Here is a 14010-nt window from a genome sequence, read left to right as displayed (position 1 = left end):
AACAGCATAATTGGGACTTTTTCCCATATATAATTGGCTGTTTAATTTTGTTTGTATGTCAGCCAAAGATAAGTTACGTATTCCCTTTGAATTTGACAGATTAATACAGTATTAATACTGTAATTGAATAGTTCCTCATCACTAACATATTATTTATAGAGAACGAGGAGTAGCGCAAGTGGTTCAGGCACTCTCCTCATCACCCAGTGATTCTGGGTTTGAAACCCCCCACTCCTTGTAAATTTGAACAAAAAAATAATAATAAGTTGTATAGAATTTTTCATCTATCTTGTCAAGTTAGGATTAATGCTTAATTAACTCATAATGTTGTACGGAATCCTAATAAGGATTAGGATTAGAGTAGAGTTCATTGTTTCTTAACCTTTTTTAAAAAAAAATAATGAAATAAAGAAATCTCCAGGGCATATGCAAAGGAATAACTAAAATAAGTGATTGGCTTTTCATGACTATTGGTAGAAGTTTTAATACATGGCAACATGAAAGGAAGAAAGAATATGAATAACTTCCCTTCAATTGTTTAAATAAATAAATAATATGTAATGTCCAATTAATATATAATAAAATATTATGTGGGGTCTGACATCAGCCTTTCTTTTAGCTTATATAAAGCCATCACCTCCATTTGAAGATCCATGACTCGTTTAGTTGAGGTGGCAAAGTAATAGCAAGCCTATCTTTTCTCTCTCTCTCTCTCTCTCTCTCTTTGAAGTTTTGTAGTTTTGTAGTTATGGGTTGAGAGCTAGGGTTACCATGGGACATGGGAAATCTTCCTTAGATTTCATTTCATATTGACTATTTAGTTTGGTGAAGAGAGCTTTCTTCAGTCCACTCATGGGTGGCAGTAGGATTTAATTAGCTGCCGAGTCATTCATCCAAATACTGGGTAAATTAGCTCAGGACACCCAGTAAATGTGTGAATGAAGCGGGAGACAAATTGGATCTTAAGCTTCCTGTACTTGGACTGAAGGGAGCTCCCTCAACTATATATTTCAATATATTCCTCTACTTAATTATCCTATTTATGTATTTGTTTACCATATCTTAATTGATTTGCTTCAACTGCTTATCCACTTAAGTATGCTTAGCCTATATCTTAATTCATAATTAGCTTCACTTTTTCTTATGTTTATCTTGTCGGCTACCCTCGAAAGGGAGCTATATATATTTAAGCCTAATATCTTAGGCTTGTATCTATCTATTCTTGTAGCTTGGCTTCCCTCTTTTTTTTTTCTTTTTTTTTTCTGTGTATAAAATAATCATTGCCTTCAGTTTCTCAAGTAGATTGCCTTCAGTTTCTCAAGTAGGGCTGAAACTCCGAGCTCTACCCTGTGTTTTTTTTAACCTGTAAATCTAACTCAAAGGGATTTTATTGGTACACAGGAAGCACTTGTATTTGTGATTTGTTTTGCAGTTAGGGTTTTGTGAAGTTGCTAATCGCTGGAGTTGGAGAGGAATAAAATATTGAAGCAGGCAACGCATGAGGAAGAAGAAACCTACAAAGCTCACACGCTTTACAAAACATTAGCTTCTTGGTTCTTGCTTTCCCACAGCAACAAGTTCCCAGACATGTCTCTCCTACAGGCTTTGCTCAATTACCAGAATATCCTTGGCGTACATAGTTCAAACAACTTGAGTTGGCCAGAAAGTTGTGTTAATGAATGTTTCATGTAATTTTTTTTTTTTTTTTTTTGGGTGGCTTTGTATACATTTATTTGTAACCTTCAATGCAAAGGGTGAAAAATGTATATATGCTATATCTTTTAGCATGCATAGTGTTCTTTCTGTCTCCATGTCAATGGTCGGGATCTTCTGTCTGGAATTTGTACATCAGCCTATTTGATGTGTTTCTTGTTGAGCTGGATAATGTTTCTGTTTCTTTTTGTGTTGATTGTGTGGTAGTATTTCATCAAGTAACCGCACCATGGACTCCAATAAAAAGAGTGGTGAAGAGGCGAGTGGTGGAAACACTTACCTCCACTCAATAGTAAATTTACACCACCCCACTCACCTCCACTCAATAGTAAATTTACACCACATAAACGCTGCTCTCACAATAAATAATCATGTAACGAACATTTATCCCAAAATAATTACTCACAGGACGAGCCAATCAACGATAATATTGTCATTATTTTTGGGGTAACCATATTGTTATTTTAAAGATGTAAGTTAAGTTTCTTCTAAGATTGTGGTCTGGCCCTTAGCTAGGCGAATGAGTTGCTCTTATACTTTGCCTTCCTCAAAACGAATCTCTGAATAGAAAATATAATCTCCAAGTCCCAATCGCAGTTGTTTCTAGCAGTGTGCCTTTAGTTTTCTTTTCTTTACTTCTGTCATTTTATGATGTTTTTTCCTTTTCTTTACCTCTACAAGCATACAAACACAATACCAAATTTGGATGCAAGCTTTACCTCTCTTTCTCTCTCTCTCTCTCTCTCTCTGTTTCCCACTTTTACAAAATCCAACGGTTCTTTCTCGTGCTTTTGATGGATTATTGCACCATCTTTAACAAACATGAGTGCTATTGTTTTTGTCATTACTGGAATGCAAACATTTGGTGGAATTATGGGGAATTTTCCACGTGTCAATTTCCCACTGATATATACTTCTCAAGGGGGTCTATATTTTGTGCTCATCATATAGTTGGGATTGACGAGGAGTTTTGCAATAGCTTTATTAAAATCCCAAGTATTATAAAGTACTATCTTCCCTTTATTCTCTGGGTCCTGGATGTTCCAACCCATTTGGAAAAAGGTTTAGTGTTGGTGAACTTGATTTTGATTTCTTAATCCCAATTAATTTTCCAGCTTCTCTCTTAAGATTTGTCGCAAAATCTTTCTGGAAAACAATGAGATAGCGATGCTTCTTCTGTCTTTGTTATATGATGAAGAGTCTGCAATACGACCAGCTCAAGATCTCAATATAATCATTTTATAATTAATGCATTATTAACTTTTTTTGTTCTAGCTAATGTCAGATCCTAATCATGTTCGTTTTTATACAGATGGGTTCACATGCTTAATCAGCTGCTGTGGAAGAATCCAAATCTAGTCAGCATGATTAGTAAGCAAGTGAGGGTGATTGGGATTTTTTTTTTTGAAGATATAGTTTAAGATCTTTGTTTTAATCAAGGGGTGCAAGACCCATCCACTCATTGTGTTTTGATATATTAAGCGTAATCAAATCTTCATCTAGTTCTCTCTTATTCGATCTCTTGCCTTTAGTTCTTTACACTTATCTATCAGATCTCATTAAAATCTTTCATGGTGTACCACCATCCTAATTTACATTGGCTTTCTTGCTCTCAAAGAGCATACTCAAAATTATATATTTTGTGGTTTATAAGAGACTCGAGGCCTACCAGGGGTGGGTCATTGTCAAACTCTCGCTTTAAATACGGGCTAAATACTCTACCACTAAAACTATAAGCTCTTACGTATTAAAATGCATAAGAATTACAAGACATCCATTTAACATCGAAAGGCTGCATAATCATTTTTTTCTTCTTTTAACTTACAGCTTTCTCTCACATAATCACAATATAGCTGTTTTTCTTTTTTAAGTCATCACAATCAAAGCTGTTTTTCTTTTAAGTCACCTAAGAATGAATGTCGTTTCTAAACACTGGCCGTTCTGTACGGCATGGAAACAGAAAATACGACAATGGAACTTCAAAACCAATAAACGACTGCACATGTAAATATAAGTTAGGGGTTGAAGATTAAAGAAGATAAGGCCCTCCTCCCTTTATTGAGTTCACTTTGCATGCAGCAGCTGAAATGGTGGAAGCAAAAGGGTTGGAGATATTTGAAGTTGGGCCCTGTGAAGATGCATACAGAATGGGCTTCCTGATAGGCCAGAGGTTTTCAAACCAGATAAAGAGCAGGTTGGCCAATGACCTCATTCTTCAAAACCAGCTCCTCCCTTTTGCTCAAACCCCAGAAGCACAGCAACTTCTCCAATCTCTCACTGAAAATAACAGAAACAAGTTTCCAAGATATTGGGAGGAGCTCATAGGAACAGCAGAGGGAAGTGGGGTGCCAGTTCTTCAGGTAATACATGCTTATATGCTTAAAAATTAAATTGTCCCATTCATTAATTGCATTAATTGGTCACATTGTGGTTGTTTAATTATCATGTGCAGATTATACTAATCAACTTCAGGAAGGAGATTCTTGCATTTCTTCCTAAGATGGTGATAAACCAGGGAATCGATACCCCAGATGACTGTTCTGATGTTCTTGTTGCTAGTGAGTCCATGGCAGTTGTGGCACACAATGAAGATGCAAATGTTGCTTTGGTTGGCCACGCGTATGCTCATTCTCTTTCTCTTGCATTTTTTCCACTTTTGCAAATCTTGTGACAATAAGTCAACGCCTTGTTGACCATTTTGCAGCTATTTGATAAAGGGAACTCTGCTCAATGGGCTATCGTTCATTGCTTATACTTATGCAGGGGACCTCCCTAGCTGTGCATTTGGGCTCAACAGTCATGGATTGGTAAATTTTGTTTTTACTATTTTGCAGTGTTTGAAATCAAATGACAGGAGCAAAACCAAATTGTATGCTGAAAAAGTTATCCAATGCATAACCTACAGGCTTTTACGCTGAATTCGGTACCCCCTTCTGAAAGTGAGATTGTTGCTGGAGGCATAGGGAGGAACTTCATCTCACGAGACCTCCTCGAAGCAGCAAGCATTGATGACGCATTATGTGTAAGGCATGGTAATGTTGAGTTCTTTAAGCATCTGTGTTTGCTTCATTGTCAGTTGTTTTAATGGCTTGAATTGACTCTTCAGAGAATCAAATCATCAGAAGTTTCCATTGGACACAGTTACAATCTGATTGAGACCAGGACACGCAAAATTTCGAATGTAGAAACTGCGTCAAGAAACCGGGTTTCAGTTTATGAGGTTGGTGCAACACCATTCTTCCGTGCAAATATGTATCTCCATCTGCAGGTTGATCAGGTAAAGCAAAATTGTATGCCAAACAGATTGGTGGTACAATGCAGTAGATTCTACACAGAAAAGTAAAATCAAATAATTTGAAGCCGATCATTCAACTTGCTTCAATTTCAACTAAATTAAAATAATTGGTTTCTGTGAAGGTACATGATGAGAACTCAAAAACAAGGCAAAGCAAAGCGGCTGTGCTACCTAAAAGATCAAAAGAAGATTTCCTATCACTTCTAGGAGATACAGATGACCCAAAGTACCCCATCTACATGATAGGTGATTTAGAACATAGATTAAACTTCCTTTTTGTCCCCTCCAAGACGTTTGTGGTAACACTGTTTGCCGTGTTTCCAGGTCCATTGCTTTACACTCTGTGCACAACTGTGATCGATTTGGATGAAAAAACACTGTCAATTGTTGAAGGGAACCCAAGAAAAGGAGAAATCTCTCACATCTTCTCTCTGTGTTCAAAAGATTTCAAAATGCCATAACAAAAGTTCCAAGCAGCCTACTATTTCATCTAGTTGCATTTAAGGGACTTCTTCTGGAGCTCCTAGGCGGGTTCGTAGAGGCCTAACATGTGCCCATCAATATACCGCATGGATGCAACCTGGCCACAAGATTGTTACATGAAATTCTGCATCCACAAAAGCAATAATAGAAAAATAAGTTACATCAAAGTTCTTGTTAGAATTTCGGTCATCACCTTGCCATGGATTTCATATTTGATAGGGCCATCTAGCTCAGCTCCTAAAGCCATTAGTTTTGTCATTGTTTGATTAATGTCCTTCACTGTGAAAGACAGAAGTGAAGAGTATCCCATTCCCTTCTGCATGACATGATCACTGTGAAACTTGATTAACAGCTACCATTTTCGATCAAATACTCCACAACCATAATTGTTTTATTGTTAAATAAACAGAAAACCCAGTGACACCATGTTAATAGGATCAAAGTCCAAGAACCAGAACTTCATTTTTATGTCAACACACAAACTTATACAAAAATGTAATATTTCATGGCAATCGGTGAGTAAACAACTCTTGTAGACAAATAAGCAAACAGGTAGTGTGCATAAAACTCCCAGTCTTGGGCAGAGAAAGTTACTTGGGGGATTGCATGAGGGCAAGTTTGAGTGGGCCGGATTGAAGCTCAGCCCAGCGAAGAGTACATACATCGACGGTGAAGTCCAAGCCTTCGGAGTAGAACCGAGCAGCTTTTGGCACGTCCTTGTGCAGCTGTAGTACCCACCTAAACGACGCCGCTGCCATCTCTCTCTCACTCTATGGAAAGCTGAGAGGGACTATATAATATGTTGATGAGTAGGTAGTTCTTGTCTTTCTTTTATTTTGCCTATACTTCACTAAATAAATATGACCAAAATATTGAGATAATTTCAAATAATTTTGTTAAGCTTTATTTTTGTTTCATCATATGATATGATGACAATAATTTTATTATTATTTTATACAAACGATATTGGAAAGAGAAGAATTGAACCTAAGACCTAAAGTACAAGATATATACTCTTAATCACTTGAACTACAGACCCCTTCTAAAATTGGCAATTTTTTACATGTCAGTTTAACTTCAAGTGATTCCATAATGTGAGTTCAAAAAACTTATTAAACATACAATTTAGGGCTTTTTTATAATCATTGGAAGAGGATTCGAACTTAGAACCTCTTCCAACATGAAGAAAAAAAGTACCACTAAAGAAAGAGACCTATGATTTTCTTTCCTCAACTTTCTTAACTTTCTTTCCCAACCTACATTACATGGCACATTATACGGCCAGAAAGCATAGCTCAAAATTGTTGTTGGTCTTCAACTCTTTATGATCTGTGTAGGCTATGGAACGTTTTAACATTACACTCATATACAGACTTCTCTTTGAAAACCTACCACAGAGAGAGAAACAGAACTCCAGTGAGTGAGGACAAAGATATCCATATCAAAAGACTCTGTCACGGAAATATTCACAAGAAGCAAATCCCCACTACCAGCAGGCAATCAATGCAGGATCAGCAAACCCTTTCAGAGTGTTCAAGCCAACATCTCCTAAGAAGATCAAGAGGTGTTTTTGGAAGCTTTCGAACGCGGCCGTTGTCCCCTCGACCTTGCTTCAAGAAGCTTTGCCTTCAAGGTGTTCTCCCTTGTCCGCAGGGGCAACTTTGAAGAAGATTCAGGCATGTCACGAACCGGGGATGCCAGTCGTGCCATCCACTGTCTTCCTGGACTTGGCTGGTTCCTCCATCCAGTATTACTGCAGGAAGCCTCATTGTAGTTATTTTCAGAATGTACATGCCCAACATCTGACATCAAAAGTTGACTTCTTATACGGTTTTCAGCCATGTGATTCAAATTGGAAACCTGGCTTTCATCTTGTTTATTTCCTTTTCTGTAAGTCTCGTCTTCTGTGGCTTCACAATGTTCAGACTTTTGGGGTATGCTTATTTCGGTTGGCTTCCCTTCTTCTGTTTTCCCCTGCTCTTTATTTACCATCTGGGACTTATCATTTTCATTGCACGACATGGCCCAAGCCATCTGTTCTTCAAACTTAACTTGCAAGCTGGAGGGAGTACGGCTTCTTACCCTTTCAGGTTTTTTCTTTGAGGGTTCCAATTTCAACTTTTCATCCACAGCTTCATCCCCATGCAATTTGAAGTCACTGTTGGTTGGCTTATTGAGCTCAAAACAATTTGAATCACTGCCTAAAGAATCATCTTCTCCACCCACGTCTTGAGGCGCACTCACAGCCTCATTCAGAGGGGCAGATTCCAGTGAGTTCTTACGATCCCTTGGCAACAAGTTTTCAGTATTCTTAAGAGTGCTCATATGTTTAGCTCTAAGGAAGGTCTCTATTTCAAGGCTTAATTTATCCACTATTGAGTTCTTTCCTGAAAAACCACACTCGGCTTCTTCTAGCTGCATCTGCATCCGTTCATCCATCCATGATTCAGAAACATGGAGAATCAATCGATCACAATCAGATCTTCCAGTCCAATCTTTGTCAGATTTCTGTTTTAAAAAATGCACCTCTTGTTCGTATTCTTTTATTCCCTTAGCAAACTCATCACATAGATCTTCCAACAACTTCCTTGATTTTCTCTCTCTTTCAAGCTCTTTCACAGAATTGGAAAGAGAAGATTTCAGCTCAGAAAGCTCCCGCGCTAACTTCCTGTGTAGGCTTTCTGATCGTTTTCTTAACTTCCTCTCATCCTCTAGCTCATCCCTCACAGACTGAACTGCAGCATGGATTCGATCCTGTTCTTTGCTCTTCCTAACTAGTTTATCTTCTCCAATTTGCTTCATCAAATCATCTAGCTCATGTCGATCAGCTTGCCGCACCCGAACCAACTCTTTGATCTTGACACGGGCATGATCCAACTCTGCTTTCAACGCTTTTATTAATGCTACATTGGAGGTATGCTGTTCCTCCAAGCTCCAAATTCGGTTCAAGACTTTCAGAAGTTCCGTAGATGCTTTAAGATTATAGTGTGATCCACCAATCCTTCCCTTAAAGTCTAAAGAACTGCTAGGAGTGACTGCAGGGTCATAAGGAGCCACCTGAAAAAGAGAGGTGAGAAACCGTGCAGAAGGTTTGAGAGCATAGAAAGATTTGTTATAAATGAGGCACTAATGAAATTTTTTTGCGAATGATACTAATAAGACATGCTTCACAGATGATAAGCACAGCTTCAATCATCATACACACTTTACAGACACCTGATTCATGCAAGAAATATTGGAATACTATGTGTTATGTGGTTCCCTCATCAAATCTTGAATGAACACAACACAACGCTCATGGAACATAATTACAGCTTGTGTTTTCATAACATTGCTTCTCTCTACCGGCACAAATCTAGGTGCAACTTCTTGAAATTTCAAGAATACTTAGTTCCATAGTTTTCCATATAGTATAAGGCCACAAATTAGACAATCTCAGTTCATGCATTATGAGTTTGTGTGGGTCACATCATACTATCCTAGTGAGCAGTAACCCAAATGAAAACTGCCTTCTTTCTACTAAAAGAAAATTTTGTAGTAGTAGCATTGCCAGAAGAAACCAAATTGTCTTATATCAAAATCAACTTTGCTTACGATCTCAATTTATATATCCTTCAAAATAAAGGCCCAAAAAAGCATTTGACTAAGCATAAACATTGCTTACCTCCATGGAACTACCATAGCTTGCAGGGGATACAGGTTGCAAGATGTGATTGTTCAACTTGTTTCTTTCGATGGTTCGATGGTGTTGCATCAATGATGCAGCAATATGCCGCCGCAAACTGCTTGCACTTTCTGGCTGGATTAGGTAATCACAGAAAAATCAGTTGCTAACCGAGAAACTTCAAATTCCACTGTTTCTGAGGATGGATCAAACATGAAGGTATTGCAACTACAAGTGCATACTTCTTTGGATAAAGTCTAGTTCATTGTGTTTTAGTGTAAAAGAAGGAAAGGGGAGCACAATCAAGTTCCAGAAATCCTACAGTTGGCATCAACAAATTCTAATCTGGTGCTGAGTGGGCAGAAAGGAGCGTTTTATCAGTATGAATCTATTAATGAAATAGCACACTGAACTAAAGCACTAAACTTAGAACATATAAAAAAATTCTAAAAATTATATATTTCTTTGGAAATAAAGAAAGGAAGAAATAATAATAAGCATTGACCATCACTCACACGTAACCCTAAGGCTCCATAAATCTCATAGAAACAGCAATAAATCAACGCAAGCAGCAAAAGGACAGGATGTATCCATCAACATAAATATCATTCCTTCACATGATCTGGCCTCTTAAAAAAAAAAAAAAAAAAAAACAGAGCAAATAACAAACAAAAAACACAGACCGAATTTTTCTTTTGGTATATAAAACAGACCCAATTTCAACATCAATCAGAAACAAAGGAACAAATTTACACAAACACAAAAAAAAAAAAAAAAAAACTCAATTGAAAACAGACCGAAAACTTTGGAAAGGAAGAGACAACAAATTCAGAACCAGTACCTGGTCAGGAGAACTGGGAGAATTATCAGCCAAAAAGTCAGACAGATCAAGACCCTTGTCCTTGCTGAGGTGGTGGTGGAGCTGAAGATGTCTCAACCTAGGAGGTGGAGCGGCAGGACCACCATTATTGTGAGGAGCTCTGTGCATCTTTGAGAGGGGAAGATAGTGGTAGTTTTGAAACTCCCAAAGAGCAGCAGCTAGCTTTCTAGCTGAGACAGAGGAGGTGGTAGTGTTACTGGTAAGGTGGGGGTCTTTAATGATGGTATTATGGCCAAAAGGGCAAAGTCTCCATGAGGACACTACTGGAGTACTTGGGCCACTTCTGCTTTTCCCTCTCCTCCTCCTCAACTTTTCTCCCAAATTTTCCTCCTTTTCTGCTCCCCCTTCCCCACTTTCTCCTTCCCTTTTCATCTCTTTCTCTCTAGGCTTCCTTTCCCCAATGCTTCTTTCTCTCTCATCTTTCTTTTCTCAATAAAAATATTCCTTTTAGGTTTGGAACTACAGTTGCACAGTGGTGTTTATAAAAATGTTCATAATGTTTGCAATACAATGGTTTTCCCCCTTTTTTTTTTTTTTTTCATTGCTCATATGTTGTATTTCTTTGTTCTCTCTACTTAAGTCAGTCCGTGGCTTGTAGTTTGAGCATTTAAGAGCATTTATCGGTCACTTCGCTGGTTATTTAAGCGTTTAAGAGTATTTATTAATGTAATTGAGAACCTAAGTTTGATTTCTTACCCCTCCAATACCGTTTATATATATATATATTATGCTAAATTATAGCAATGATCCTTGGACTAAGACCAAACTTTACTTTTCGTCCCTCCCATTATTTTGTTGTTACCGTAGTACTTCAATTAGCTCTCATGTTGCATCATTGGTTTTTCCGTCAACTTAGTTAAATTTTCTGTCAAAATTAAGGGCAAATTGGGAAATTCAAATTTTTTTTTTTTTTTCCTCTCTCTCTCCTCCCCTCCTGTGCAGTCTCCCTCTTCCCCCGACGATTTCTTCTTCCCCCATTCCACATGACTACCACCTGCAAGCTCCAACCCTCAAACTATCCCACAGCCACCCTCTACCATAGCCGCAACCCTAGCACCCACGAACCCAAAACCCGAGCCCTCATCCTCCACCCCAGATCTGATCAAAACAGAGAAGCAGAGGGTTGATGGGTATCTAGGTGGGCCGCTTGCATTGTCTATCCCATTTTCATATATTCTTCTTGCATTGGTTTTTGATCAAAATACACCATTTTTCAAGGCCCCTTCTCACCCATATTTCTTCTCCCGCCCACCAATTTCTTCCCAGCCCCCACCAATCATTTAAACATGGCTTTAGCTAAACAGCCCACCACCAACCTCCTCCAAAATCCCTTCTTTGGTCTCTATAGGTTACGAATGGATAGGTTGTTACTAGATTCTTTTTGCATATATGGTGTTTTGCAGTGCAAATGGATATTGGGAGGAAGTTTTAGAAATTCTACATAGTTGAGAGTGAACCTCCGACCTAATTGGGAGGGGGGGAGGAATCGGGCTGGAGAGAGAGAGAGATATATATATATATATAATTTTATTTTTTTAAATTTTGTGCTAAAATACATTTTTGCCTATGTCAAATAGGACTTGTCAATGCCATATCATCATTTTTAACAAAAAATTTGACAGGTATGACGGCAAGGATGGTTTCTGTAATTGGAGGCATAATTAAAGTACCACGATAACAACAAAACAATAAGAGGGACAAAAAGTAAAATTTGGTTTTAATCCAAAAACCATTACTACAATTTAGCCTATATATTATGAAATGTCAGTTCATCATATGTGTTCTCCCATTACCAAAAAGAAAAAGTTGTAAGGGAGTGGTTGGTTGGATAACATTTAGGGAAGTTACCTGCCAAGATTTGATTGATTGTACAGATCAATTGTTTATACATAAGTGTTAAATTGTAAAAAAAAATGTAAAGAAAAAAAAAGTGTTAAAAGCAAAGTATCCAAACTCTCTATGTATGAATTATACAAGAATTACAGCTTAAGTTGTTCAGTAACAAAATACTATTTTTTTAATCTTTTGGATATTACTATCTGTCCAATCTATACAAAATCGAGAAGACCTGTCTCTGGTTGAAAACTTGAAACCGGAAATTCCAAACTATCCATTGCAAGTAGGAACCCACCCCCCCAATCATAGGGTTTACCTCCAAAATATAGGGATCAGTGTCTTTAAATGGGGCCCCCTCTTTATTTTCTGGTCAGTGACCTACTAACAAATTAACAGAGGCAATTCATTTGCTCATTCTTTGCATATTTTGTTTTTGGTCATCTCATTTCCTTCTTTTTCTATGTCCAGAAACCCATACTTCTACAGCAGCATAGCATCTGCTGCAAAATGGGCATATATTCTACAGAACAGTATAATTGGGTTGGGTCCAATCAGTTTCTTAATCAGACGGTGCAGAGAATAAAAGATATGTTGCGTGCATTTTCATGCCATATCTTTCCTTGGCGTGTTGGAGTTTCACTTTGACAGTAACTACTCACCTACTACATCTACATCTCAAACTCACATTTACTGAAGCAACAAAATGCATGCCTATTAATTCTCGTCGACAGGGAAATCGGAAATGGGTCCTTGAGTTTTGATCCAATACAGACGTGGTCCGACCGCCTCATGCAAAAAAAAAAAAAAATTCTTTAACTGGATAGGGAGAAGTTAAGTGTCCAGTGGGCTTTAGAATTGCTCAGCACACAGAATCCATTGAAACTCAGCCATCACCTGATTGGGCCACAACAATTGCAAGGTGCCCAAGGGTGGAAAGAGTACAATGAGAGGTACGGGTGAGGGGATTAATCCAACCATTAAACTTCAATAATTTTAACTTGCACATGATTGAATTGGACCCCTGAATTTAGCCCCCTCACCATACCCCTTCATCGTAGCAGCTCCCGCTAAGGGAAGCCTATATATCTAAAAATACAATATCTTAACCGTAAGTACCAACATCTTACCAGTAAGTTATAGAGTAAAAAGCATATTATGTGTAGGCCAACCAAATGGCAACTCCTAGACAACAAACAAAAAATGAACTTATTCTGGATGTCTGTTGTATATCCAGTGAGTTTTATTCATTGAAACCAAAATGTGCATAATTAATTTATTGAGTGTTGGCGCACCTAACTAATGCCTCCTCGTGGCCACTTATTAGAGCGATTTTCCATCGGTTGCTAGGGCCAGGGCAAGGGGGGGCCCAAGCGAGTTCCAACGAGCCTTTTTTGCCCGAGTTGGGTGTGGGACCCACGAAATTGGGCTGACCTGAAGGCAGGACAAGCCCCAGGGGGGATGACACAAGCGCTGAGGCGTCAGCGATTCCTTTCCGCCAACGGCTAGAAGCCACGTGGCGGCCTCTGGGCACTTCGATGGGTTTTTCTCCTCCAATCCAATGGGTGCCTTTTTTATTTGCAATACAATTTTGAAATTTTTTTTCTATAAATACCTACTAATACTCTTCACTTTTAACACCAAATCCTCATACATTTTCTTCTCCTTCTACTATTATTCACTTTCTACTCAACATTTTGTTCACTTTCAAATTTTAATTTTATTTATCATCTTATGGTTTCTTCTATCGAAATCGGGAGGCATGGAGCAATATGGAAGATGTTTTGCTGTGTGAGTGTTGGGTCCAAATTAGTCATTGTCACATCACGGGCAATGAGATAAAATTCTCTCATATGTGGAGAAAAATTCATGCCGAATTTTCTGAAAGATCGGGATCGACTCGTACGGAAATGACATTTTTTAGTAGGTGGAAAATTCTCCATAAAGAGTTGGGGAAATGGAGAGATGCCTTTGCAAAAGCGAAGGACAACCATAGAAACGGGGAAAATTTTAACAATTTGGTAAATTATTTATAATTTTCGTTTGATTAATTTTAATGTCCTAATAATTTTTTATTTATTTTTTTATGTTTCTTGCATTTTCAATATTTTGTTAATATTTCTTGCATAAACAATATTTTGT

At 37.9% G+C, this 14010-nt stretch overlaps 3 protein-coding genes across 4 annotated transcripts; 1 reads left to right on the top strand and 2 right to left on the bottom strand.

Moving 5' to 3' along the window:
- The first annotated feature begins 3800 nt into the window (after nucleotides 1-3800).
- On the top strand, nucleotides 3801-5485 carry LOC117629022. The gene is made up of 7 exons (XM_034361553.1): nucleotides 3801-4073; nucleotides 4166-4332; nucleotides 4418-4520; nucleotides 4619-4735; nucleotides 4820-4990; nucleotides 5131-5254; nucleotides 5333-5485. Exons 1-7 carry the CDS (start codon nucleotides 3801-3803, stop codon nucleotides 5467-5469), a joined length of 1092 nt encoding a protein of 363 aa, XP_034217444.1. The 3' UTR covers nucleotides 5470-5485.
- Nucleotides 5081-6295, bottom strand: LOC117628191. 2 transcript variants are annotated; one of them, XM_034360577.1, is made up of 4 exons: nucleotides 6086-6295; nucleotides 5685-5823; nucleotides 5491-5588; nucleotides 5081-5359 (listed from the first exon to the last, which is right to left on the bottom strand). In XM_034360577.1, exons 1-3 carry the CDS (start codon nucleotides 6247-6249, stop codon nucleotides 5532-5534), a joined length of 360 nt encoding a protein of 119 aa, XP_034216468.1. In that variant the 5' UTR covers nucleotides 6250-6295; the 3' UTR covers nucleotides 5081-5359; nucleotides 5491-5531. The 2 variants fall into 2 exon arrangements, with proteins under 2 accessions (XP_034216468.1, XP_034216467.1); XM_034360576.1 differs by having other exon boundaries at nucleotides 5081-5588.
- A 260-nt stretch (nucleotides 6296-6555) lies between these two features.
- LOC117628817 (uncharacterized protein At5g41620) lies at nucleotides 6556-10418 on the bottom strand. The gene is made up of 3 exons (XM_034361350.1): nucleotides 9997-10418; nucleotides 9156-9290; nucleotides 6556-8548 (listed from the first exon to the last, which is right to left on the bottom strand). The coding sequence occupies exons 1-3, from the start codon at nucleotides 10405-10407 to the stop codon at nucleotides 7049-7051; spliced, it is 2046 nt and encodes a 681-aa protein (XP_034217241.1). The 5' UTR covers nucleotides 10408-10418; the 3' UTR covers nucleotides 6556-7048.
- Nucleotides 10419-14010: the final 3592 nt, after the last annotated feature.

The sequence above is a fragment of the Prunus dulcis genome, chromosome 5, assembly GCF_902201215.1.
Source record: "Prunus dulcis chromosome 5, ALMONDv2, whole genome shotgun sequence".
In the NCBI taxonomy this organism is placed as follows: domain Eukaryota; kingdom Viridiplantae; phylum Streptophyta; class Magnoliopsida; order Rosales; family Rosaceae; genus Prunus; species Prunus dulcis.
Note: the sequence above shows the minus strand (reverse complement) of the source record. Positions and strands in the feature narration are given on the sequence as shown.

Coding starts and splice junctions, on each gene's coding strand:
- LOC117628817 (XM_034361350.1), bottom strand. CDS start 10,407: ATGAAAAGGGAAGGAGAAAGTGGGGAAGGGGGAGCAGAAAAGGAGGAA. Junction 9,291..9,996: donor CTCCCAGTTCTCCTGACCAG/GTACTGGTTCTG, acceptor TACCTAATCCAG/CCAGAAAGTGCAAGCAGTTT. Junction 8,549..9,155: donor GCTATGGTAGTTCCATGGAG/GTAAGCAATGTT, acceptor TCTCTTTTTCAG/GTGGCTCCTTATGACCCTGC.
- LOC117628191 (XM_034360576.1), bottom strand. CDS start 6,249: ATGGCAGCGGCGTCGTTTAGGTGGGTACTACAGCTGCACAAGGACGTG. Junction 5,824..6,085: donor GCCCTCATGCAATCCCCCAA/GTAACTTTCTCT, acceptor CAAGTTTCACAG/TGATCATGTCATGCAGAAGG. Junction 5,589..5,684: donor AATATGAAATCCATGGCAAG/GTGATGACCGAA, acceptor TCTTGTGGCCAG/GTTGCATCCATGCGGTATAT.
- LOC117629022 (XM_034361553.1), top strand. CDS start 3,801: ATGGTGGAAGCAAAAGGGTTGGAGATATTTGAAGTTGGGCCCTGTGAA. Junction 4,074..4,165: donor GTGGGGTGCCAGTTCTTCAG/GTAATACATGCT, acceptor TATCATGTGCAG/ATTATACTAATCAACTTCAG. Junction 4,521..4,618: donor GGCTCAACAGTCATGGATTG/GTAAATTTTGTT, acceptor CATAACCTACAG/GCTTTTACGCTGAATTCGGT.